The sequence below is a fragment of the Aulonocara sp. 'chitande type north' Nkhata Bay genome, linkage group LG7 (genome assembly GCF_057382095.1).
Source record: "Aulonocara sp. 'chitande type north' Nkhata Bay isolate Kocher_YH1m ecotype deep benthic linkage group LG7, A_spYH_male_GT1.1, whole genome shotgun sequence".
In the NCBI taxonomy this organism is placed as follows: Eukaryota; Metazoa; Chordata; class Actinopteri; order Cichliformes; family Cichlidae; genus Aulonocara; species Aulonocara sp. 'chitande type north' Nkhata Bay.
In genome coordinates, this window is record NC_141350.1 from 41,438,296 (window position 1) to 41,464,168 (window position 25,873).

Below are 25,873 nucleotides of genomic sequence, written 5' to 3' on the forward strand. Positions count from 1 at the left end.
TGCCCGCAGTGGTTGAGTGTCCTAACGGTTGCTTCTTTGTTATTTTCTCCAGGAAAGAGCGTGGAAGACAAGAGCAGCAAGCACGGGGTGCGGGGACACATGGGAGCGGAAGAGCACGGAGCACGGACTTGTGGGTGGAAGACACGACACGGGAGTCAAGGGAACACGGGGATATATTATTCTGTGGATTATTTACACCACTGTAAATAAACGCACAGTTTATCATAAAGAGCTTCTTGTAGACCATGAAGGTCTACAAGAAGCTGTATGAAGTAAATTATTCTTACAGCATATGTCTTTAATGAGTTAAAAATCCTAATCCACATAGGGTTCAAAACTATATATATACCCCTATCGCAGTCACCATAATACTTGGTTATATGTCCCTTAGAACGTTTTACCTTGACCAGATGTTTTTGGTAGCTACCAACAAGCTTCTGGCATAATTTTGGATATCTGACGACTTTTCTTGGATGAATTTGTAGATCATTTTGTAGTTCATTTAAATTAGTTGGTTTCATGACCCCAGACCTGGCTTTTAACCATAACTCACAGATTTTCAGTAGGATTTAGCTCAGGGCTTTGGGAAAACCATTCTAGAAGCAAAATGTTTGGCTGCTCTACCCACTCCAAAAATACACATGTTGAAATGCGTTTCTCCTGTTGGAACACCCAGTGGTGCTCAAGTTTCTAGCTCTTGATCTAAGGGGAATTCGAAGAATCTGGAGGTAATCTTTCTTCATTATTCCATCCACTTTGTGCAATGTACCGGTACCAATGGTAGCAAAACAGGGCCACAGCATGATGCTACTACCATCACACTTAACAGTTGATATCGTTCTTAGGTTTGAAACTCTCTCCTTAAGTCCCCCGAACATACTTCTTGTCAGTGTGGCCAAATCTTACTGTAAAACTTCTCGAGAAGGCATTTGACTGAAAGTTAAGCTGACAGTTTGGGTCTTCTTCCAGAAGTAGCCAAAGTGGTGACATATCCAAATGACTTGTACTTGCATACAGTTGTTTGAATTGTTTGATCCAGGAATCTGGAAAATTTTGGAAAATTAGGCTTTTGAATGACCTTTCCAACTAGGGCAGTGTATCGTCACTGATTTCTAGAATCGATTCAATTCCGATTCACAAGTTACAGCGGTTTTATTAGAGACACGGCTAAGCGTTTTGCATTTTGCATAATTTTAAAAAGTTTAAATTTGTTCAATATTGAATGGCAGAAATTAGGTTTTCTTTTCGGAAGTAAGTAAAACGAAAAAAAAAAAAACGTCGGCCGACAGCGCTGTAAACAACGGTAGACTTGTGCATAAAAAGCAAGCGAATAATGCAGAAAACAGACAGACAGGGAGAGGCAGAGAGAGCGAGAGAGAGAGAGAGAGAGAGAGAGAGAGAGAGAGAGAGAGAGAGCTGTGCATGAAGTGTGATTTTATCATGTTGGAAGCAAAACAGCAAAAGTAAGAGGGAATTCATGACGATGTTTATGTGAAGCGTAGTTTGGATCTTCTTTTGCTGCTGGTTCGGTCAATATTGTTTGGAGAGAGATAAAACTAACAGCTTTATGATCAGCGCAAAAAGGGCGTAAACACACAGCGCGGACCCGCGGATCAGAATCAGCGAGCTGTCAGCTTTCAGCCCCGACCGTCAGCTGAGAAAGGCGACATCTAACTGATTCTGATCCGCGGGTCCGCGCTGTGTGTTTACGTCTTTGTGCAGAATCCGTGTTCCTGCTCTCATTTACTGTCTAAATCCTTGATCCATGTCAGAAAACCAACTGATTAAATTAACTCTACCAATTTTGGCAGGAAGACTGGTCACATGTCCACCCAGTATTCTACCAGGTGCTTGATGTTCAAGGTGCAACTTGCTATGAATATTTAACCAAACATTAGTGGGGGTGTATGGTATTTGAGCCTGTGTTTTGATGCTGTGTGGATTGGAGAAAATCCAAAAGAAATTAAAATGTGCACTTTTTGCATTTAATTTTTTAAAGTGCTTAAAGATCTTTGTTCTACAATCATTCCACCCCGAAAAAAAGAACACCTCAAAGAAATCCTCATCAATCAACCCCCGAATTGCCATATAACAAAACAAAATAACAAAATAACGTAAAGCAAAAATTGGGAAACGTGAAGTCTGAAGTCTTTATATTAAGGGCCATCAGTCAAACAATATTGTTTGCTCTGGGTCTAAACAGAGCGCGTTGTGTGTGACATCTGCTTTTGCGCATGCGAGCCGCTTTGAGGGTTCACACTAGAGCGCGTTTGCTGTCGCATTTTATTTGTAGTGTGAACGAGCAGACAAAAAAATCGGATTTGATCAAAAATTGAGCATTAAGACCTGCAGTGTGAACGTAGCCAAAGTCTGTGAATGAGGCACCGTAGGATGCTGCAGCATCCACTTTGGGAATCTGTGACTTAAGCTGTTTTCATGCATGAACTCCAAACAACGGCAGGAGAATCAGGTTGGGACAATGTCTGAAGTTGCCCTTTCTCACATGTGTCAAACAGTTCATAGGCAGCTTCACATGCTTTCTCATCGCTAAAAACCACTGATTTAGGAGAATGTGCTGCCTGTTTAGAGCAAACAACAGGTTAAGACGTGAGTATACCCGAAATTAGTCACTTTGTGCGTCGCTGTATCATCATCATCACACAAGCACAGTCATCCATTTGTGCTTGCCATTACGGTACATGTAGTAGCTGCATCATTCTCCTGAATGATAAGTGAGGCCTTTCTGATAACACCTCCACATCATTGCTGATATAGGGGGTCAAAACCAGAAGCAAAAGCTGCAGAGTTGTTGTCCCCCCCCCAAAAGTGGCAAAAGTGGCTCAAAGGGATAGGTTACAAAAAACAAGTGGTACACAACCTGCAGAAATGGCGGATAGCGACAACAGATGACTAAGATCAACTTTGTTGTCCGGTGCCATCCTCGAGGTAATGCGCAGCTGGCATAAAATTGCCATTATATGGCAGCTAAGTGACTACTGTGACTTTATTTATTTTGGGATCAAAACATAACTGCACTACCAACTAAGTGCTTTTGCTCTTATTTTAACTTGAAAGAAATTTGATGATTCAATTTAAACTTAAAAGTCTTTAGTCCAAAAAATTTAACTGCTCATGTTCTACAACCAACTACATTTAATTCTGATGAACACATCAGGAACCCAGGAAATGGTTTGAGAGAAATGAAAAAGGAAAGAAAGACGATGGAAACGCAAAATCTGGTGACTCGGGAAAGAAATGAAAGAAAAGAAAACTGTCCTTAGGAAGGACTTTACTGGGATTCAAAAGGGCCAACTGGTTCATAATGAGATACTTTGACTGAGATGCTGACAAATATGTCATGTCATTAGTGCTTCTCTGACTAGTTGATAGCTGAGGTAGGGGTCCTGCATACTCGATCCAGACAGCAAGCTCAGTTAAACTACACAGACTATTTCCAGTAGTCTGAAGCGGGCTATATCCTGTTTTGGGCAACATGTGAGAAAGGACAACTTGGTTACGCGTCTATCTGTGTCATCATAAATGTTATCAGGACAGACATAACTCACAGTGGACAGGATATGGGAGGCTGAGATAAAGGGAAATGAAAGAGGAAAAGGGTTCAGGGTTAAGTGGCAATAATGAGGATAAGACAGGAGAATATGTGTATGTGTGAATTCAAACTCACTTCAAAGTGTCTCTTGGAGCCTTGTTCATATCAACAGGAGACATAGGAGAGGCCCAGGGCATTAGAAAAGCAGGGAGGTAGAGGGGGAGGTTGAAAAAGGAGGGTTTGGGTAGAAAGGAAGCAGAACATGGTTGCAAACAAAGGCTGAAGAGAAAGAGAGGACTGAGGTGGAGGAGGGCAAGGAAGGGTTAAGCATAAGTGGGTCGGAGGTGAGAGGTTGGGGTATCTGGGTAGGTGAGAGGGAGGGGACTCATGGTGAAGGGGTTCACCTCTAGTGTGAATGTGATGAGGTAAAACCAAAAGAAAGGACTATGGAGAGAGTTCCTGTGTCATACACCCTCTTTATTTCCACCCTTCCTTCCCTTCCTCCCCTCTGGCCCTCTGTCCCCTTCCCTCCCTCCACTGCTGCACCCTCTCTGCGACCGGCCCCGGCAAATTCCCTAGGGCCAGGGGCAGTCCCCTTTCAGTCTCCAGTGACACAGTAATTAGAAGTGTGGGAACTGAATCCGTCCCTCTCTCTGAGCTCCCGCACCCCTCACCACCCCCCAATGATCGCTTGCTCTCTCCTTTCGCTGGCCCTCACCCCCACACCCCCTTACCAGCTCCCAGTTCCCACCTGGGGAACCTCAATTTTTGCACCTCAACTCAAGCTCTCGATCTCAGGAAATAGCATCTACCTAAAGAAAGAGCTTTCATATGGGTTATAGTCATTATCATATGCATCTAATATGACAGATACCTTAAATTACGTACAACTTATAAATACGACAACTTTACATATGCCTCAGTTAGACCATTTTATTTCTATGTATTTATTAAAAACAATTTAAAGCACTGATTGACACTTGCCACCTGTGATCTTGATGGGAGCGTCGCATCACACACACTCACACACTCAAACCCATACCATTCATCCCCCCTCCCACCCCACCCCGTTTCACCCCCGCCTCCTCTACAGTCACATAGTCCCCTATCTCTTCGAACAGAGCAACGCTGTCTCTCCCGCTCTCCATCAAGCTCACCACCCCCTCCAACCCCCATTCGCTATCTCCACGGCGATAACCATGGGAACAGCAGCACTGTGGGAACGGGCCACCAGTTGACCAAAATAGACAGCAGGAAAATGGAGGGAAAGAAAGAAAGAAAGGGCTCCCTGCGTCCAAGGAGGCCCGTGAGTGTGCATTTCTGTGTGCACGTCTCGTATGTGTGTGTGGCATAGGAGGTCCATGGGATCATTCAGACAGACAGGTACTCAGGCACTCCACTCACCTCTGGTTTTCACCAGCAACAATGGGGACACTGGGTGGCTTGAGCTGTTACATTTATTCACAGATATGCGGCTTCGGTTTGAGATGGTGGGACATGCTGAGATGCTTGTTCTCCTCATAATTTTAACGGTCCTACAACTACTAGATAGCTGTGTTGCACACAAAAAGGCAACGCCCTAACCACAAACACCCACACCCAAACAGCACAGTATTATTACACCATCACACACCCAGTCACACCCACAACTATGCACCTCTAAAGGAACACGTGCAATCGGTCTAATGAATGAATGAGATTGTTGGAATGGTTGGCATTCAAATACTGAAACAAGTTTGTGAACTAAAATGAAAGTACTTAAACAAAGGCACACATGTCTAATTACAGTCTCAGTTAATGTGAATAGCCAGAATAAGGCTACCATTATTGTTTACAGATTTAATTCATTTAATTTTAATTTTGTGTGTGGCAGGGGCAGGTAACCACAGCATAGCACACTTATAAGCAAGCACAAAACTACCACAGCTCATATTTTGTGTTTGCTATTTAGTTGTATTTGGTCCACGTGCATTGCTTGTGGTCTCCATTAAGTACAAATGCATGCACACACACACACTCCTCTCTCTTTATGGCTTTAACGAAAATGCTGGGATGCAGTTCCGATGAGAAACATTAGATGCTGGTTTTCTTTGGCCTCCAAGAGAAGGAAATGGGGAAAAGACGCAAGTGGCGCATCATCATCATCATCATTTTTTTTTTTTTTACCTAATGTGGGCCTAATTTTCCACTCCATTTATATCCTGCATCTTTCTCAGCAGCCCTGACATTCAAGTCTTGACTTCTACACTCATCTCCCTAAATTTCTGTCTATCTCTGTCTGATTTCTCCTTTTCCTTCTTTCCTTATTCCACTCACCACACATATCCCTTTTCTTCTCCTTTCAATCTCTCCGCTCTTTTCCGATTTCTACTGATCTATCTAATCTATCCAGAGTGCCTCCCCCTTTGCCTTTCCCAGGCCAAGTAGCCTGACCTCTCCAGCCTTCTACCTCTTTGCTCCCAGGAGTGAAGGGGTGTGTGCCTCTGACCATTCCCATCCGACTAGCACTTTCACTTTTAATCTGACTGTGTGTGTAACGGAGGAGACAACAAAACAAAGAGAATGTGTGTATGTCCCAAAGCAAACAGAGTCTAACTTCCTGACAGCATCGCATCACGCAAACTGCATGCTTTGGGAAGAACCACTGCAAGGCATAGTTTGAGGTTTTGAGGCCGAGTCGGCCTCCCATTCCAAAGACATAACACAATAACACACGCACACACAAGGAGTGAACAGGAACACAGCTCAGACATTTAAAAAACGTTCACAGTATATACAGGCCTCCACTGTGATTGTATTCACAGTTCTGCCCATGAGAATCAAGTAGAAACAAAACAGCAATACATCACCGGAGCGCCAACTTTGAAACACACACACACACACACACACACACACACACACACACACACACACAGAATACCGTGGTTTAGTTCACAAGCCACAGACGGTGGGGGGTTACCATCCATTATCTCTGTCTCCATGAGGTTTAAATTCAAGTGTTGACACAACTCATTCTCGGAAACAGCATTCATGCACACGCACAAGCTTGGACTAACACACAATGTCCACACATGTACAGGATAGATGAGGTTATTGTTGTGAAGATATACAGGCCAGTGGTTCCCATTCCTGCTGGTTTTCTGTGCTATCAACTAAGTCAACAACACTGAAAGTGCAGAAGAATTCATGACTGATAAAATTAAAAGCAGCTCTTGTGAAAGAAGTTCTGAAGCTCTTGCATCAGAGAGCACACAATCAGAAATTGTAATTTTTGGTTCATTTGTAGAAATCTGGTAAAGATTTTTATGGGGTTTTTTTTTTGTCTTAACTGTCACAAAACTCTATAAACAGGAGACAGGAAGACACATGCAACTAGAGAATTTCAGTACCCCCACCCTTATGTGACACTAAGCACAGACAACAGACCACACACATTCATCATGCAGAGAGACAGCAATCATGAGCTGAACAGCAACTAAAATTATGCAGTTAGTAACCTAACATTAGGAAAATATAACAGGGAAGGATACACATAAATTGCTTCCAAGAATTCCTGCATGTCATAGGGGTTGTTGTAACTGTGAGCACAAAGGCGCCACGGTCATGGTATCTCTTTATTTCAGATATTGTTTTTTATCAACCACAATTGGTGACCCATATATGTGGAAACAATGCATTTGCAGAGAACACAGATGGTGATATGATCTAGTAAAATGTTCTCAATATTGTCTACAAGCCTTCCAACTTGAAAATTGGGTAACACTGACAAGTGCATGGGGTTAAGTAGTCTTAAATCTATAAAAGAAAAAAGCACAGCCTCCATGTTTACGATTAAGTTATTTGTCCCAAGTAATCCTTATATTATTGGCTTAAGCATCAAGCCTCCCTCTTAATTCACAGCAATCAGATCGCAGTGCAAAAGAAGCTGTAGTTTTAAAATGATCAGCAGAAATAGGTCATATGTCAAATTGCATGTGAGGAAGCCTTAAAAGCATGACTGTACATGTAGGGGTCACCTAAAGCTCCCGAAGTGGGCTTGTGTGCCACAGAGATATGATAATAACAACCTTAACCCTCTCAGCTATTTCTCACTGGCAGGCATTAGCGTGGCTGACAAGAGTTCTTTATCACCGTGGTTGGGTGCAGCGCAGGCAGAATAAGCTTGGATGGCTTGCTATGTTATGGTGCATGTAGAGTGTGGGAGAATGATTTATGATTCACTAAGCTGCGAAGACCAAAGATCACATTTCACTATCGCAAGGGAAACCATTAAACCATGACCACAGACAGAGAGACAATCACACCAGCAGTATCTGGGAAAGGAAAGTGCAATTGTTAGCGCAAGTTCTCATAACATTTTTCTACCGTTACCGGTGGGACTTAACTTTTATTGATCAAAGAAAAGTATGTGGGTAATAGTTAAGGAGACCCAAGGAAGACAAATGCATGGGCACGTGTCATTTATGGAGAAATAACTTTTTTTTTCTTTTAAAAGGTTTTATCAATAAATCTTTGACCTACTTTTGCAACTGGTTTCTCTCAAGCCCCAATTATACTTGCAGCCTGACTTTTAACCCTTAAGAAAACACATTTTGTGTTATATAACAGTGTATTAAAATGTGATTTTAATGATGAAAGGTCCATTCCCTGTGTGGTATTGTGGTCATTAGCTGACCTAAGGTTTGTTATTATAGTGCAAAGAATTCTCTGTCCCTTAGGAGACTATTTAGAAGCAGAGGGCAATCACTCACAGCAGCACAGTCTGGCTGTGCAGCTACTGTGCTCTGCAAAACATGAGAAACTTCCTCTTTCTCTGTGTATGTTTCAGAGGAAGGCATCAGTAAGTGGTTCCCTCTCCCTGAGCGGCAGGGGAAAGTAGACCCTCTCGAGTGCCTCTTGGCTTCCCCACCTCCCCCATGAGCCAATAACGCAGTCAGACAGACACACACGCACACACACACACGCACACACACACAGTGTGGTTTCTCCTCTGGTGGGGAACATAAACAGGGCTGTCTGTCTGCAAGTGGAGAGCTAGTTCTCATGACATCACCACCCAGCAGGAATGCACTGCTCTGCCACGTCAAAGCCCCTCACACACACAAACGCTCGCACACATACACACAAAAGTACATGTTAAGTGATTTATGCACGTCCACATTTTCACAGGGAAATGTACCACATACAAAACATACACCCAAATGGCATTTTGAGCCATTTTCTCTCCTCTGGTATTTTCTTGCTGTGCAATTGTTTTTCCTCTCTCACTGCTCAGACATCCTCTTCCTCTGCATCTCCTCCCTTATCTTTATCACTTTGTTTTGTTCATTTTATCCTTGTAATTCCTCATTCCTATATATCTCCATTGCTTGTGCATCCCGTAGTGTCAGACCACACACAGACCACAGAAAGACAGATGAAGCCTGCGAAACAAAGACCCACGAAGCATGACAGAGAAAAGTATAACACTTGAAGATGGAGACGAAAGCATCATCACCTTTGAGAAACGTTGTGTGTATTTGTATGTGTATGTGTGTATGTTTTGGGGGGTGAAGCGGGGGGGACATGGGAAATTACGCACTACTTCATTGTATTGGTGTTTGGAGGAAAAGCCCTATTGAAGCTCTCCCTCCTTCCTTTTCACCTCTCTTCCTCCCTCACTAACTCTCTCCTCCCTTTTCCATCCCTCCATCACTTCCGGCCTCATCTTTTCCTTCCTAGCCATTTCCCCTTTGCTATTTTCTCCTTCTTATTACCTCTTCTTCCTTCCCTCTCTTCATCTCAGCCTGTCTCTGGTGTGTTTTCTCACAATTTCTCACCCCTTTACTTTTTTATCCTCTCCGCTTCTCCCAGGCTTTTGGGGAAAGCAGGGGCAGGAAGCAGCTTGGCTCTCAGACAATGGAACACATCAAAATCAAAAAGCAGCACCAACCTCACCAACTTCTCACACACACACAAGCAGAGCAGGACAAACAGGACATTCCAGCTGCCGGCTGCACCGGATTCCTCGCCTTGGCTAATCTGAAACGGAGAATGAGACTGGGAGTGGAGCAGAGCAGGGAAGCAGGGTGAGAACTGTGGGTGAGGGAGAGCAACACCTAACAGAGGCCATAAGAAGAAACCGATACAGAGTGGGGGAGAGAAATTAAGAACCTTAGGGGTAAAGGAGAGTGTTATTTAAAAGAGCATCAGTTTAAAAAAAAAAGAAAAAGGTGAAAAAGCAACAGAGTAAGAAAATAGATCATGTGTCACGGTGTTATACACACGTCTTCATGCAGCTCTAAAAAGGCATATTACGTTCATTGCTGCATGCATATCATGATATGAGTACCTGCCAATGGCCATCCTCTATTTTATTTACAATGTTTCTGCAATGAAAGGTGAAAAGTTTGCTTTGTTTCCATGTCAGATCATTACAAAACTGCAAAGTATGCTTTCCTGTAACTAGGGTAAACAATTGTATATTCATTTCATGATGCACTTACAAAACAAAGTTATGTCACCAACATGGCCATAACACTATGGCATTCACTAACCACAGTGTGGGCAGTCCAATACCTGGCTTCTGATATCAAACCCATTTCTACCCACATGCTGATGAGGGGCGTGCATACGAATAAAAGAGAGCAAAAACTGTAAATACCTTCTTCCATTAACTACACTCCACAATGCTATCATTTGCACTTGCGTAGAAAATAAGTACCGCATCCTGAGCTGGAAATAGCAAAAAGCTGGTTTCTTAACAGATTATTATCTCCAGAATGACTCCTCCATCTATAATTAAAACCCATCTCTAAGAAAACAACATATATGCACATTATCCGCGCCTCTAAGTGCTGAAAACCTAAGTGGGTTTTGAGCAACTATATATTCTCACACAAGCATGGAGACAGACAGACACACAGAGACAGATACATATCATGCATCCACCCGCACACGCAGGTGTCACTGCCTTGCTATGTTATCCTGGGGCCAACTTGACTGTGGGAAAACAGAGCAGGCCTGATTTCTTAAATGCTTGGTGAGTGATGGATCATCTTCTTTCTTATCTATTAGTTCGTATGTGTATCCGCTATTGTGTCTGCTCAGACAGCTGCAGATTTTTCTGTGGGATTTTCACACCACTTCCAAAAAATGGCCTGCCTTACAAGAGTTCACAGAGTTTAACGAGTGCGTGGTACGGTCATCTCTCACAGTTCAGACACAAATACATACACATACACTTCTCAGAGAAGAACTGAAGGATTTACCTCTTCAGGAAAATAATAAACATTTACATAACAGAGACATCAACTTATTTTGTTTCCTAACTATTGAGTGGTGTCCAAGTATCCTTATGCTGTCCAGGAAAATGCTATTATTAACTTAATAACTGTTAGCATTATTTTCAGTACTAGTTTTCTTGTAGTCTTGTTGCTAATTGTGTTAATGCTATTGTCGCAAATGGTATCTGGATAATGTCGGAAGAATCAGGTTTGGACACAATCACAAGTTGCTCCCTACAAAAACAGCCGTGTTCGCACTACTGGAAATGTGACGTGTTCCAAAACAAACACTCCAAGTATGTGAATCAAAACCCTTGCCTGATTTGACTCTCTGGGATCATAATAGAAGATGATCCTCTTTAAGATCATCTCTTCATGCACCTCCAGTTCACTTTTAATGCTGCCACAATCTTAAGAACGCTTCTTTAAATCCACTGCTGGAAGGTCTGCTATTTCCTGTACGTGTTATAGTTAGTATAGTCTTTCATTTTCTATTTCTAGTTCCGTTTTAGAATTTATTTTATTTACTTTTTTTTTTAAATTTTTTAGTAAGTTTCTGCAATGGGTTTGTTGATTTCAGTTTAGTTTTCCCTGTTTGAAAAAAGTTCAGTTTCAGTGTTAGTTTGAATTCATTTCTATCACATGGAGAGTGTTTGTCAGGAGCAAGATTTAAGAAGTTCAGAATAGATGTTACAATGCACACCCAGCACTTTCTGGAGGCAACTAGCTCTCAGTAATGTAGACGGCTTCGTCTCACGTCTAACACATTTACCAAAGCCTGGATAAGCTGCCTTGAAAAATTGGACCAAACTGTTAAAGACTACAACTAAATACATTTCTTCTACATTTTAAATTTACTTTAGATATGCTTTTGTAAATTCCCAATATAATTTCTGTTAATATTTTTATTTCTATCAGATAGTATGGTTTTATATAGCTAGTTTTAGTTTTGTTTTTGTTACCTGCAATAACAATGCTTAGGATCTACTTCTTTCAATTACTTCTTTATAAATTCCGGTCCTTTCCGATGAAAACCACAGAAATACAGTACAGCGCATGAATAATGACTCATTGTGTCAGCTTCTCATTTCCCTAACTAGGTCATATTCACAACAACAACATCATCTCAGTGACAGCTATATAATATCTGTGGTCACGTCTCCATAAACCGGAGCTTAGAAGCAACACAACAATCACAATAGCCTTTCCTTATTTGGCTACCCTACAGCAGCTCAGACAGAGATCTGGTATATCATTCTTATAATTCTTATAATTATATATATATATGTACTCAAAACCTACTGTTTATATGTATGTGTCACAAAAAGCAGTCTGTGCTGTGTGTGAACAACACTTTTTCCCTGTGTGTTTACCTCTAGCACTTTCTCAAACTGTGTGTAACAGGAGATGCGAAGCCCTCGCCACACACAGTGGGAAATATTTGGGATGGTTTCCCTCGGAATGTCTTGGCGTGCCTATGGAATGCCCCCCTCCCAACAGTCTCCTCCTGCCCCTTCTCATTGTCGCTCCCTCTCATCTCTAGTCCCTCAAGGGGAGGGAGAGTGGGAAACAGCAGGACACACAAATACGACCCCTGTTTTGTCACCAGAGAGGAAGGCACATGCATAGAGATACAGACGAGGAGAGCCAAGCATGAGAAACCAGGGCAGGTTTGCAAAAAAAATATGAGAAGGCACTCAGGTTTCATAGTATGATACTGCTCATATCCATGGGCATCTAACAATTTCAGCTGCATGCAAGTTTGAAAAAGGGAATCTATTTCAATAAAAACTATCTTGTTTGCTACTGGATTTTAACACCTATCATGTTTACATCCTGGCAGAGATTAACCCAGTTTCACTTGTACTCACATGTGCGTGCGCGTGCACACACACACACACAGCAAGTGAAGGATAGCATTAAACGTGTCTCAACCTCTCACATTCCTCCTGCTTCTCAGCCTGCAGCTCTCTTTGTAGATCAAAGCAGAGACAACAAGTCTTTCTATTGCCGTGTAGTCCTCCCTCCTGTACCCCTCCTTTTCCTTCACTCTCTCTTCCTCTTGATATTCCTCATTCAACACACACTTATCTCACTCAAACAACTTTGCTTTTTCTCACATTTCCTCAAATACCTTTCAGCTTCAGTGTGTAATTTTAGCCTCCCTCTCCCTCTCTCCACAACCATATTATTCGCTATTTCTCAACTGCTTTCACTGCAGTTCCCTTTTTTGTCTCTCATCTTTTTACCTCACCACCATCACCTCTGTTCTCACTTCTCTATCGCCTTCCCTCCCTCTCCTTTTCCTGTCTGTAACCCCCCTCTTATTTCTCCCACCCCTCCCTCTCACAGTGCAGCGGTTCCTGTTGCTCTTGTTTTCACTTCCCCAGTCGTCTGGTGCGTGGGAACCAGCGTTTCAGCTGCAACAGTGTCTACGCCTGAGTCTGAGTGTGAGCGCATCTGTGACCAAGTCTATGTGTTCTCACTTGCTGTTTGTGCTTGAAGGTGCTGAGGTGACTGTGTGCACGCAGCAGTCATAATATGCGTTTGTTGGTTTGGGGTTTCAAATCTGCATTACCCAATATATATGGGAGTTTGTGCGTAGCTGGTTTCACATCTACCTCTGAGCTAGCCTCTGCTATCTGAACATATCTGTAATAGGCCAGTGTGGGCCATCTCATGGAACCATGAGGCCTAGCGGAAGTGTGTGTGTGTGTGTGTGTGTGTGTGTGTGTGTGTGTGTGTGTGTGTGTGTGTGTGTGTGTGTGTTTGAATAGAAAGTACAGATAGAGCAGGAATTAGTGGTGGGAGTTGGATAGAGCTAAATAGGGAAACTGCAATGGAGCAACCACTAGCTTTACCATCAAAGGAATACCCTTGCTGGAGATACTAATTAGGGACTATAAACAGTTCATTTCTGTGATATCTGTTAACATTTTATAACAGTAAATATTTTTTAAGAAACAGAACACTGAAACCGACCTGTATAACTTGCTTTACTGCAAATGTTATTTTAATTATTGCCATATTTTGATTTGATTTTCATAGATATTTAATAAATTACTGTAATGTATATTTAAATCAGCATATTTATAACATAACCCTGCATCAGACAGGCAACTTGTCCAGGGTGTACCACATCTCTCATCCTTTGACAGCTGGGACAGGCTCCAGCCCCCCCAATGATTCTGAACAGGATAAGTAGAATAAAATGGATGGTTGGGTTTTGACAACACTAACAATCTGTATTAAAGCTGAAAATAATTTTATCTTTTTTGGAGCTCTGACAGTGCAATTAAAATCATTTCAATGTTAATGGTTTAAATGTGCTTGCTTGCCTTTGGAGAAACATATTCACCTCATATTAAGCACAGTAAGCTAAATAAATCAAACTTAAATTTCAGGTAGATTTGTTTAGAAATGTGATACAGAATGCAGATGAAAGCAAAAGTTCCATATTAACAAAAAAAGGTCTCTATAAAGTGTTCATTTTATTTTACTTAATTATTTCTTTTGTATGAGGTTTCAGGGACTGATGCCATATCCCACAGAGCAGAGACAGATTCAAATCTCCCAACAGCAGATGGGTCTTTATATAAATACAAGCCAAATGAATTGCCTTGTTTACACAAAGAATATGTATTAATACTGCCTGAATAAGGAGCATAACGCTCAGTTTCTGAAGCCAGGTTTTTCAGTCACACGGAAGATAAACCACTTCCATATGAATCCCTCAAACACCATACATGACATTTTAAATACATGAGATAGTATTTTTTCAATTGCGCAACTATGCAGAAAAGTAAAAACATGATGCCCTTCTCTATGTTGCATTCTCTCTTGGGGTCAAATTCCTATGCCTCTAAAATCTGTGAGGCCTATTGATACACAGAAACAAACATTAACCCTTCCCCTACAATTTACATATGCATGCCTACACGAGGCTGTGCTTAACCTGTTGTGTGTGTGTGTGTGTGAGATTTACTTCTCTTTCCTCATGACATTTAGCAGTAGTGTATGTGATTGAGGGAGGAACACATAGACAAAAAGGGAGAGAAACTAAGCCACCCATTGCTAATTTGATAGCTTTACAATCAGATAACAAAAGAGGTTAACTTTGCCTGGGTGGGCTGTTGTGGAGCCCCAGGGTGAAACTCTCTGTTGCTCTCTGCCACACACACACACACACACACACACACACACACGCACGCACGCACGCACGCACGCACGCACGCACGCACACACACCTACAATATTTTACAATTTAAGCAAAGGTCAACAAAACTTTAATACAAACAACTGACTGAAATGTATTATTAATCTTCAATATCATTTAACCAAATAATGAAAAGGAATATAGTCAACCCCCAGTGTGACAATAACCGCAAATACTTGAGACCCCCTTTACAACTACCTATTTTAATAGTTCAAACATCAAATACACCTGAAACTGTCATCCCAAAACACTTAAAAATCATTTCAAAGTCAAATTAGATTAAAAACGAGAGACAAAGACACACAAAGTACACAAATACGTGAAACACTTGAACAGCAGATGTCTACGCGGTGAACTGGCAGCGTAGACATCTGCAAATAATTTTGATCTATGGAAAAAATCTGTGAATACTGAACCGTTAATTGGGGGGGAGGTTCGACTGTATTATACTTGAGCAATATTACTTTTGATAATAATAATAATTCTGAAAACATTTTATTAAGATAACATTGGTCAGTCTGTTTTTAAAAAAGTGGCAGCAGGAGAGATGGAAGTGGTTGAAAGAGCTTTTCACTGAATGAACTAATGAAAAAAACTCTGTGCCAGAGATGTAACTAGATATGTGGGAAAATGTAATAATTTAAATATGCTATTCAGCATTTATATGGGATGTATTGGAGTGACTTCTTTGAAGTTGTGTAGGAAGTGTGTACTAAAGTAAAGGATGTAGATGGATGACTATTTAGCCAATGGTCAATTGCTGCTTTTTTTGGGTATGTGTGATCCTCATCATATCATCAGAACAGGAGGTAGCATCAAGGTGGTCAAAAAAAAAAAAAAAGGAATGCAGCTGGTGGTGTCTTGACAAATTTGCCACCCCTCACCCCCTCCTAGAAGAACGCTAGAACACCCAAGTTTTAAACTCTACTGATTCCACTCCCAGTCACAAACACACACAGGGGCACATAGCCCCTCTGAAACAGCCACCCACAGAGATATCTGTAGGTCAGGTACTATAAATCAGACTGTTATTGATGCAGTGTAACTGTTTTAACATATTTTCCACAACCATGATAAAATATGGATCTGAATAATAAACATGAGCTGCTACTTTAGTATTACTTATGGATACACACATGCTTGTTAGGAAGCAGATAATTATTCAGCTTTATTCCTTCTTCAGTTAAATTCCTTTATTTTCTATTTTCCATGTTTTTAAATCAAGTCTTCATCTTAAAGCTACTTCTCATCCACAGCATTATGGTAAATTTTCTTAGTGAACCACTGCATGTTTGACTCTCCTTTTCCATATCCATTAGTTTTTGCATCTTTTATACATCTTCCCCCATCACCCAACAGTGGCACTGATCAAGACTGTGGTGGCAGCAAGCTAAACAATGAAACGCAGACATCCCACTTCCTCACAACATCTTCCAGCCCCTGCTGAGGAATTCCCAGACCAGATGGGATATGCAATCCCATTCGGAGTCTTCTGGGTCTGCCCCAGGGTCTTCCTCTATTTGGACATGCTGAGAATACCTCCACAAAGAGGGAGGTCTGGCTCAGGAGGGATAATAATTAGATACTCTGGATGCTCTAAAATGGCTACTTTGAACATAAAGGTAACGTGGATTGACTTCACCCTCCTCCTCCTTTTACTAAAGATGACCTTAGATTTACTGCTGAATACATTTGTTTAGCCTCCCTGCTACTACTACAACACCCACATACACCCTACACCAATCAGCTTGTTAATATCTTACATCATAAAATCTCTCGTGAACAAAACCACAAAATACAGTGAGGTAAGGCATCTCCCTGTTGACTCCTCTGTAGGGATGGGTACCGGTATCCGGTGCCATTATGGCAGCGGTTCTGACATAAACGGTAGTAACCAGACTGAAAAGCAGCGCACATTTCGGTGCTTTATTTCGGTGCTTTTTTTCCTGAGATGTCATACACTTTGAATTCTAGCCAATCATTTTACGTTTCCGAGGATAGTAGGCGGGTCCAGGTACGTACGTTCTTTTAGAGCAGAGCTACAGATTAACAATGCCCAAGGCGAAGTGGTCAAAAGTCTGGCTGTACTTCACAGCAAAAGATGCAAACTCAGCAGCCTGCAACAAGTGCTTTAAGCTGATACTGTGACACTGTGCAAAGGAGGTAACACCTCAAATCCGATGAAACACCTGGCGACGCATAGTGTTTTTTTTAAAAGCCAAAAAATGCGCCGTACTTGATAGCTTGCTGCGAGACCTCACACCGAGCGCATAAATAATTTCCCCCAGGGATCAATAAAGTATTCTGATTCTGATTCTGCGGGTGTGGTGCCTGTTATCGGACCCGGAGTTAGCAACATCCCCCAAAACACGAAGAGGAGAGTCCTGGCCCCTAGCCCTGCCAGTGTAGCAGAAATGATGACGAATGATGATGGCAGTAGCAGCCGTTCTTCTCTGCGTGAGTAGCTTCATGTTGTTCGTGTGTAATTTACGTTGAGTAGGCTAACCACGTTATTACATTAATGCATGTAAGGTGAACTAGCAAACATCATCATAGCTACATGCGGCTGTCCTCTTGTTTGATGGCAGATGCTCCCTTCACCCTGGCCAAAAAGGCTAAAATGACCAAAGAAAAAGTGGAAAACAGCTAAACATGAGAGGTTTTTGGACAAAGTTTGTGTTTTTTCCATTGATTAAGCACTGCTTCCAGCCAAGAGTGATGCCATATATGCCCCATAGCTGCAGAAAAGGCTAACATTGTTATCTTTTTACAAAAAAACCAGCTAAACATGAGAGGTTTTTGGACCAATTTTGTGTTCTCCATTCTTTAAGCACCGGTTTGAGCACCGTTTAAGCACCTGCACCGTTTCAAAAGTACCAGTTTGGCACCGGTATCGGATAAAACCTAAACGATACCCATCCCTACTCCTCTGTGTGTGTGTGTGTGCGTGCGTGGGTGTTGGGGTGGGGTGAGAGGTGAGAGGTGAGCCAAACCCTGTGATTTTATGCACGGCTTAACCACAAGTGCAAGTCTCTTTTCCATCTCCAACATAAGGAACATAAGAATGCTCAACATCTTCCCATGCTGTCAGCACTTTATTTCCTGGTAGTCTTGCCAGTAAAGAGTTCAGAAATGCTTCCACTTTCTTTCTGTGTTAAACATACCACCTTTACCACAAGCATTTTTCCTTTGAATTCGACGACTTTACTCAAGCAGAAGCTTTTAAAAAAAATTACGAAATTCTTCCATTCATAATACTTCTCACTAAAATAATAACTATAGTTCTTGTGTTTCTCTTGATTAAAGTTGTGTATGAGCCAAATGTAAGTAGTAAGCAAGATAAATTAATATTTTGGACTAACTGTTGAATTACACAGATGTTATCTGTATCCAACTCTGCATCAAGTCATGTATTATTTTCTTCATTTGTCTGTTGTGAACTTTTCGTCCCTGCAGACAACTTCACTCTAACCATCCACAAAAGATCATGAAAATCATGTACAAGTGTGTAGCACACCGCATAAACAAATATTTTCATAGACAGAAATACCTGACAGCGGCTGAATATATCACTGGGAGTGGGCTGGATGTTAAAGTGTTTGAGAACTCGAACCGCCTGGTCTCTGGCCTTTTCTGAGCAGGCTAGGGAGAGACAGCGACCCTCCGCCACCTGGGAACGCAACTGTACGGGAAGATACAGACAAACTATGTGTACCAGGAAACAAGTCAGACACACCAATGCATGAAAACAAGCGCACAGTGCATCAGCATTCCCTAGATTTTAGATTTGTTTTTGAGTTCATGTGTACTTACAGTTTGGAATGGTTGTCCACATGTAAGAATGACACGGCCTTCAGCCTGCGCTAACTGAGACACAACAAATTCACACAAGAATAAAAGAGTACAATAAATGTATGCGGTAATGACACTCATGCTTGAAATGTACTTTGGTACACTAAATTCTGAAAACATTATGGTATGTTTTTATATGGTAATATAGGTTCTGAAGATGCTACGGTACAGTAATTTTTGGCCTAGTAGAAGCAAGTCTAGGTGTAGGAACAGGTCTGCTCTAATTTGTGCAGATATTTATGATTTGAACTGACCAGGAAAACGTTATGAATAGCTAAAAGCGATCAGTTCTTTCTAATACCATTTGCATAAAAACTACAGGAGGAAAGACTTGTGGATACCTAATCATGCCATCTCTGGGCTTCAGCAGTGAAGTAGCTGTGGCGTGAGTCAAGCTTATATTTTTAGGATCATTAAGGCTGACATCAATACCATTAATAACATCACAATATAGCAGCGTAAGTATGTGGCAACATCCTTTGGAATGAGGTCATTCATTCAATTTATTTTTGATATGAATAAATGGGGTATGGAAAAAGTGAAAATTAAATGGTAACAGCACTGATTACCAAATATCTGATATTGTGACATCCCAAGGGCTTTTTCTGTGGAAAATGTGAATATTTAGAAAAACTAGCAGGACTAACCTTAGCTGCAACCCTGTGATCATCAGTGTTCTCCAATATGACCACGTCAACTCCTAAACAACGCAGGTATCTTCCGAGTCCCTGCAGCATGTTGTCACACACCACCCGCAACTGCTGAGGGGGTAGCGGTGGGGAATCTTCTGAAGGCTTCTCACCATACAAGACGCCTTTCTCTGGATCTGAACAAGAGGGGCTGACCCTTTGAGCCCCCTGACATTCCTAAATGGACAGAGACAATAATGTGATACTTAACCGATCCCCATAGGGGGATTTTCTTTTCACTTGCACCACAGTTCAGGGAGGCTATAGCACTGGGTGAGCTTTAAATCTGCACCCCTGGAGCTGCTAGGAACTGCTGAAGTGTCTTTGTCAATGACTTATTGTCCCTCCTTACAGGCTGAAGGCTCAAAAGTTGGGTTTTCAGTAAGAGGTTTTAGCATTTACATGTAACATGAAAATTTATCACAGAAGAATGAATAGCTAAATTAGCAGATTCTGCTTTACATGTAAATAGGTTGGTCGCTGTCTATGAAGCGGAACCAACACCTACAGTAATCCTGCTGGTGACTGCAATCATGTTTCTGCATGAAATTCTGCATTAAAAAGGCAAAAAAAACTAACTGAATACATACTCTTTGCTTCAAGTATTAAAATGCCACTCTGATGCAAAGACCCTCTATAAGGAAACTGTTTACTAGGTCCCTTGTTTGGTTTTGGTCTCAACAACACTGATAATTGTTAATTGCATTCACAGTAGAATTCCAACATGTCCAGGTTGAGTATAAGGTTATGAAACCTACCAAAAACAAATAAAAGTAAAATATGAACAAAGCAGGTCAAGTATATTAATGAACTTTTGTGAAATAGTGGGAAAAATATTTAAAACTGAACTCTTGAAATAAATATAAAGATAAAACAGCTTTTAAATTTCTCTACCTCTTAGACCAGCAAGCACAGTTACTACATGTTTCATCAAGTCAACTAATGAGGGAAAAAAAATCTATATAAGGTTGCGGCTCAGGTGGTAGAGTATATGTTTTCTTAACGTAAGATAAGAAGTTTGACTTGAAAATTGCTTATCTTATCACTCATGGCAGTGACTTTTATTTCTCTACTTTTTGTTTTCCCCCATCCGAAATGAGTTCAGCGTCTTTGGTTTTTACACACAGGTGTAAAGGTTTGACTATTACACACACACACACACACACACACACACACACACACACACACACACACACACACACACACACACACACACACACACACACACACACACACACACTGGTCTGAATGCTGCAGAGTTACTGCAACAGCCAGTTCTGCTCCTGTTAATAATGTCTAATAACGATGTCAATAAATCAAACAGCTGAATATTCATAGTTTATTAGCTATACCAACTCACACACACAGACACACCTTTCTACCTACCTATCTAGATATAGATATAAAGATGTATTAAAAAAAAGAAGAAAAGGCAACTGATCCCTGACCTCTTTCTCAAGGGTCTGTTTTGTTTGCTTGTCCTTTTTCTCCTTCAGCTTCTTGTCTCTGCTCTTCTCTGATTGGCTTGAAGATATGCTGCGCAGGTCATCAGGCAGCCCAAAAGATGCTGGGTTGCGGGAGAGGACAGAGTACACTTCCAGCAAACAGTAGGCATCTGCCACTAGAAGATGTTAAGAAGCAAAAGAAAGAGAGGGGGAAAAGGGGGGATTTATTGGTTTGCAGTTCATCAGGGGATAACAAAATAATCTCTGATATTCTATTGAGAAGAGAGCAGCGACCATCTGTCTCTCTGTCATTGTCTGTCTGTGCATGCACAATACCTTACCTGCATATCTAATTTGGCTGATGCGTAGAGGCCGCTTCTCCCAGTTGGACATCTGCTCTGTCTTGTCCAGGGGCCTTCCCAGGACCTGTTGTACCAACAGACTGAGGCCCTTTTCTGCACAGTCCTCTCCCACCAGTACCTCTTTAGGGCCATTTTGAGTCCGGCTGAGTGCACTATGTTGAATCTACATTACAAATTACAGACATAAAATAGCATAAAACAATCATTTATTTTAAACAGTGCAGGACTTCATTTAGAAACTGCGTTATATTAAGTTATGGAAATGAAAAGAAAGATTACTTTTTTATGTATACTTAGAAGATCAAGCATCCCCTCCATTTTCAGTGGGTCCTCTTGTAACTGGGGCCAGGTGGCCAACAGACACTTAAGATCACTGGCCATACCATATCCTGAATTGCAATAAAAGGAGAAATGTAGGAGACCAAAGTATGTAAAAAGAAAAAAAAAAGGCAAATGACTTGGATATAACACTGAATACATGCTAACCTAGTTTAAGGACACTTTGTTGGGAGAACAAGCTCCTGATGAAACAAATTGTTTCTGGGTGCTCACAGAATCTCCTAGCACAGAGGTCTATTAGGAAAACCTGATCAGAAACTGCAAGTTGTATCAGGGCCACTTGCTGAGTTGAGATACAGCCAAATGTTGGCTGCCACTCCATGTCAACTCCGACTACAACACCTTTCTAAGAAAGGACAGATAGCAGAACACAGGAGAGAAAGTTGAATAATACATGATTGCAAATACAGACTTTTCCCATCATTAGGTGCTGTTTAATCCTCTGTACCTTGAGCAGAATGCTTTGACATCTCTCGAGAGCTTCTGGTGTGTCCACAAAGTGCACCTTGTCTTTGGTAAGTGGCACTTGGTAGAACTTCTCACAGTGAGACTGAGCTAGCTCCCACTCCTCAGTTTCTGCAGTATCACTCAGAGATATCTGTCTGAGCAGAGGTGAGAAATGTGTATTTTTTATGAATGTGCAAATAAAAGACTGTGTGCTCTATAATGGCAAACTGATAACCAAATAGGAGGGAAAAAAGTGACTAAAACAATGCATTAGGTGTTATGAATGAGTCGAGTGAATCAGCGAAATATGTAAATAGTGAAAAAGAACCAAGTGAGCACAAAAGCTTTGTTTATAAGACTGCATTGAGAAGCTGTTGCAAAAGCAGGATGAAATCAGTAAGCAATATGTGAGAAACAGGATGTGGAGAAGAAAAATTAGACTCCACAGTTCCCTTTATATAAAAAATACAGTTTGTACATACCACAATTTGCGTAACAGAAGATGTTTATACATGTTCTGGCCAACTTACTGTAGAGCACGTGGTAGACTCTGCTGGGTTTCCCATACTCCACAGGGAAGTCGATATCTGGGGATGCTGTATCTCAGTGACCACTGGGAGGCTTTCCGAAGACAAGAGTACTTCACCAACATCTCCACCAAGTGGATCTGCAGCTCAAGGTCATCTGCCACTACATACTATACATACACAACAATAAACTTACTGCATACAAGACATAGCGCCATACAAATTTAGGCTTCATCAAGTCACATATAAACACATACAAACCCACTTGTACATGGTCAATCCAGTTCTCTTCTGTCATGCCTTTCTACGAAGAAAAAAAGATACAAAATGCTATTTTTAATTATTCTTCATTACAATTTTTAATCTACAATGTGAGGAGAATTTGGCAGCTAAACAATAGGGTACTGCTAAACTGAAAATTCAATAATAATAATATCTGATCATATTGTCTACTAGTCCTCAGTCTACATTTTCATCCTCTGCAAGCAGTGTCAGTTAAAGTGACGGTAAGACTTAATTATCTTCTCTAACTTATCGAAACATACCATTTCTTCTCTTAAGCACACAGACGTGGGTTTCAAAAGCTTTTAGTAAACTTTATATTTCCCCTTTTGTGCATTTATGTCACACAATTAGATTTGACACTCTCTTACCACATTCTGCTTTTTTGTTTAAATTGCACTTTGAACTGCTACTTCACAAAAAATAATACATACAGTCAAGTGGAAAAATAAGTTCTATTGACTAAACTAAGTATACCTATTGATTCTATAGCTTGCAGAACAAACTTTAGCAGCATTAACTTGAAGTAGTTATTTTCTGTATGACTTTATCACTCTCTCACATCATTGTGGAGGAATGTGGCCCACTCTTCCTTACAACATTGCTTTAGTTCATTGAGTTTTGCAGGCAGTTGTTTATGCACAGTTCTCTTAATGTCCCGCCGCAGCATTTCAAGCAGACTGAGGTTTGGACTTCGACTGGGCCATTGCAACACATTGAATCTTTTCTTTTTCAGCCATGTTGTTGTATATTTGCTGCTGTGATTGGGATCATTGACCTGTTGCATGAAGTAATTTCAGCCCAGCTTTAGCTGTCAGACAGATGGCCTCACATCTGACTCTAGAACACTTTGTTATACCGAGGAGTTCATGGCTGACTCAGTAACTGCAAGGCACCGAAGTCCTGTGGCTGCAAAACAAATCTCTCCACTACTGTGCTTGACAGTTGGTATGAGGTGTTTGTGCGTTGCTTAGTTTTCACCAAACATGGAGCCATGCATTATGATCAAGCATCTCCACTTTGGTTCCATTTGTCCAAGTACATTGTCCCAGAAGACTTGCTGTCACGTTCTTTTTAGAGGGAGGAAGCTTTTCTCTTGGCAACCCTTCCAAACAAGCCACAGTTGTTCAGTTTTCTAACTGTACCCTACTTCAGTTCTTCACATGCTAACTGAAGCTATAGTCCTGGGATTTCTGAGCATTGCACAGTCTGACCTTGGAGTGAAATTTGCTGGGACATGGACTGCTGGGAAGATTATGGCACTGTGTTAACGCATAGCTGAACGCTCCAGACCAGCAAACTGTCAAATCAATCAACTGTATTTGATTAGCAGAACCTGGCTGCTACATCACCTTTTAAGTTCCTATAAAAGTAGTAAGAGTGGACTGCATAGAATTTCGTGAAAACATTTACTCTCACATAGCTGTATATCACTACGTAAAAACTAAAGCACAGCTCACTGAACTGTAAGTTAGCAGGGAAACTCACGAGCTTGTTAAACACACTGATCACATTTATGCCCCTCCTAATGAGTTTAGAGTTTATTTAATGTTTTGTAAAGCGTTCTCGAGTTTCTTGAATGGTGCTGTACAAATCTAAGTTATTTGTTTGTTTTTTACTGGCAAAAAACAAACAGATGTCAGAAATAATTTTTTGTTGGAAAACAAACAAAAATTATATCTGTCTTCCATTTTCATTGGTTTACTTTACTCTGAACAGTTTAGCTAAAGAAATAAAGGTGAATGCTGATGACAGCACGTAATAAAAAATAATGACGTTGAAATAAAACTGAACGTCTGCTCCATCACTTACCTCCACAAACCTCTTGTACATGAGGAAACGCAGAGAGTCTAGTCTCCTCTTGTGCAGTGCATTGGGACACAGTCCTGCACCAAAAAGACAAGGTCACTACAATTTCTGCCCGAGACATCCACCTGCAATATGCATGAACGAAACATGCACCCAATCATCCACCTTTATCAATCTTGAATTTCTCCATGAGTCGCAGGACGTGTTTGGTGAGCATTTTCGGTTGAATCTGTTCCATCCGTTGTTTGGTCAGATTAAGGCGAGGGAACTGACTGTGGAAACATGCGTACCCACACAGTTACACAACTTTTTTCTTTTTCTTTTAAGGCTCTGCATGTCGACACCTGTATCAAGTTCACATACGTGTACCATACCTGTTTAGCTCTTCCACACAGAAGCTGGGGTGACACCAAGAGTCTAGAAGTTTAACCAATCGTTCCTCTAGATGACTGTAGCCTGAGACAAAGGACACGGCCACCGACATCTTATCCTGCACGATTAGTGGTACACACATCTGCAGAATAACATAGGAGATGAAAATTTAGGAAGTTGGATAGAGATTTAATAGTGAGTTTATATAGAAGACATTTGATGGTTAATTAATAAATAAATACAAGGACAACAAAGACTGGATATCTCACCTCCTCCATATTTAACTCTTCCTGTAAGTTCAGCTTAATACCGAGCGTTGCTGCCTGTGGGGGTTATAAATTTCACTTTCTATGATTTTATTTTGTCTTAAACATTTCTGCAATAACAACAATAATATCATGAAATCATGCACCCACCTCTTTGTAGAAGCTGAGAGCATGCAACCAAGTAATGTGCAATCGGAGTATGGCTGGATCCAGTGAACTGAGTTGGTAGATGTTTATGAGACTGTCTACAAAGTTTGGCTGGGTATCTGTTAGCAAGTTGAGAGCACGCTGTTGGAGTGCCACTGCTTGCTGTTCCGACACTGAACTCAGATTGACCTGTATGAAGAACACAAACCCCCAATCCAAAACAGAAATCAAAAACACCCTTTTAAAACACTAAAGAATACTACACTACTACAGAGGTGTTAATGAGAAGGTTTGTTAGTCTGCAC

The 25,873-nt window shown here is 41.2% G+C and overlaps 1 protein-coding gene across 2 annotated transcripts in view; it reads right to left on the reverse strand.

Annotated features, from left to right (window-relative positions):
* Window positions 1-25,873, reverse strand: part of exd3 (exonuclease 3'-5' domain containing 3) — a 47,901-nt gene that overhangs the window by 12,160 nt on the left and 9,868 nt on the right. For both annotated transcript variants that reach the window (XM_086300435.1, XM_086300434.1), the window contains exons 5-19: window positions 25,572-25,757; window positions 25,425-25,478; window positions 25,158-25,297; window positions 24,949-25,055; window positions 24,787-24,860; window positions 22,958-22,996; window positions 22,696-22,862; window positions 22,167-22,320; window positions 21,866-22,064; window positions 21,659-21,768; window positions 21,359-21,542; window positions 21,021-21,193; window positions 19,531-19,749; window positions 18,845-18,898; window positions 18,582-18,713 (exon numbers count right to left, since the gene is read on the reverse strand). In XM_086300435.1, the coding sequence (XP_086156561.1) occupies window positions 18,582-18,713; window positions 18,845-18,898; window positions 19,531-19,749; window positions 21,021-21,193; window positions 21,359-21,542; window positions 21,659-21,768; window positions 21,866-22,064; window positions 22,167-22,320; window positions 22,696-22,862; window positions 22,958-22,996; window positions 24,787-24,860; window positions 24,949-25,055; window positions 25,158-25,297; window positions 25,425-25,478; window positions 25,572-25,757 (1,992 nt within the window). The remainder of the gene's footprint in view (window positions 1-18,581; window positions 18,714-18,844; window positions 18,899-19,530; window positions 19,750-21,020; window positions 21,194-21,358; window positions 21,543-21,658; window positions 21,769-21,865; window positions 22,065-22,166; window positions 22,321-22,695; window positions 22,863-22,957; window positions 22,997-24,786; window positions 24,861-24,948; window positions 25,056-25,157; window positions 25,298-25,424; window positions 25,479-25,571; window positions 25,758-25,873) is intronic.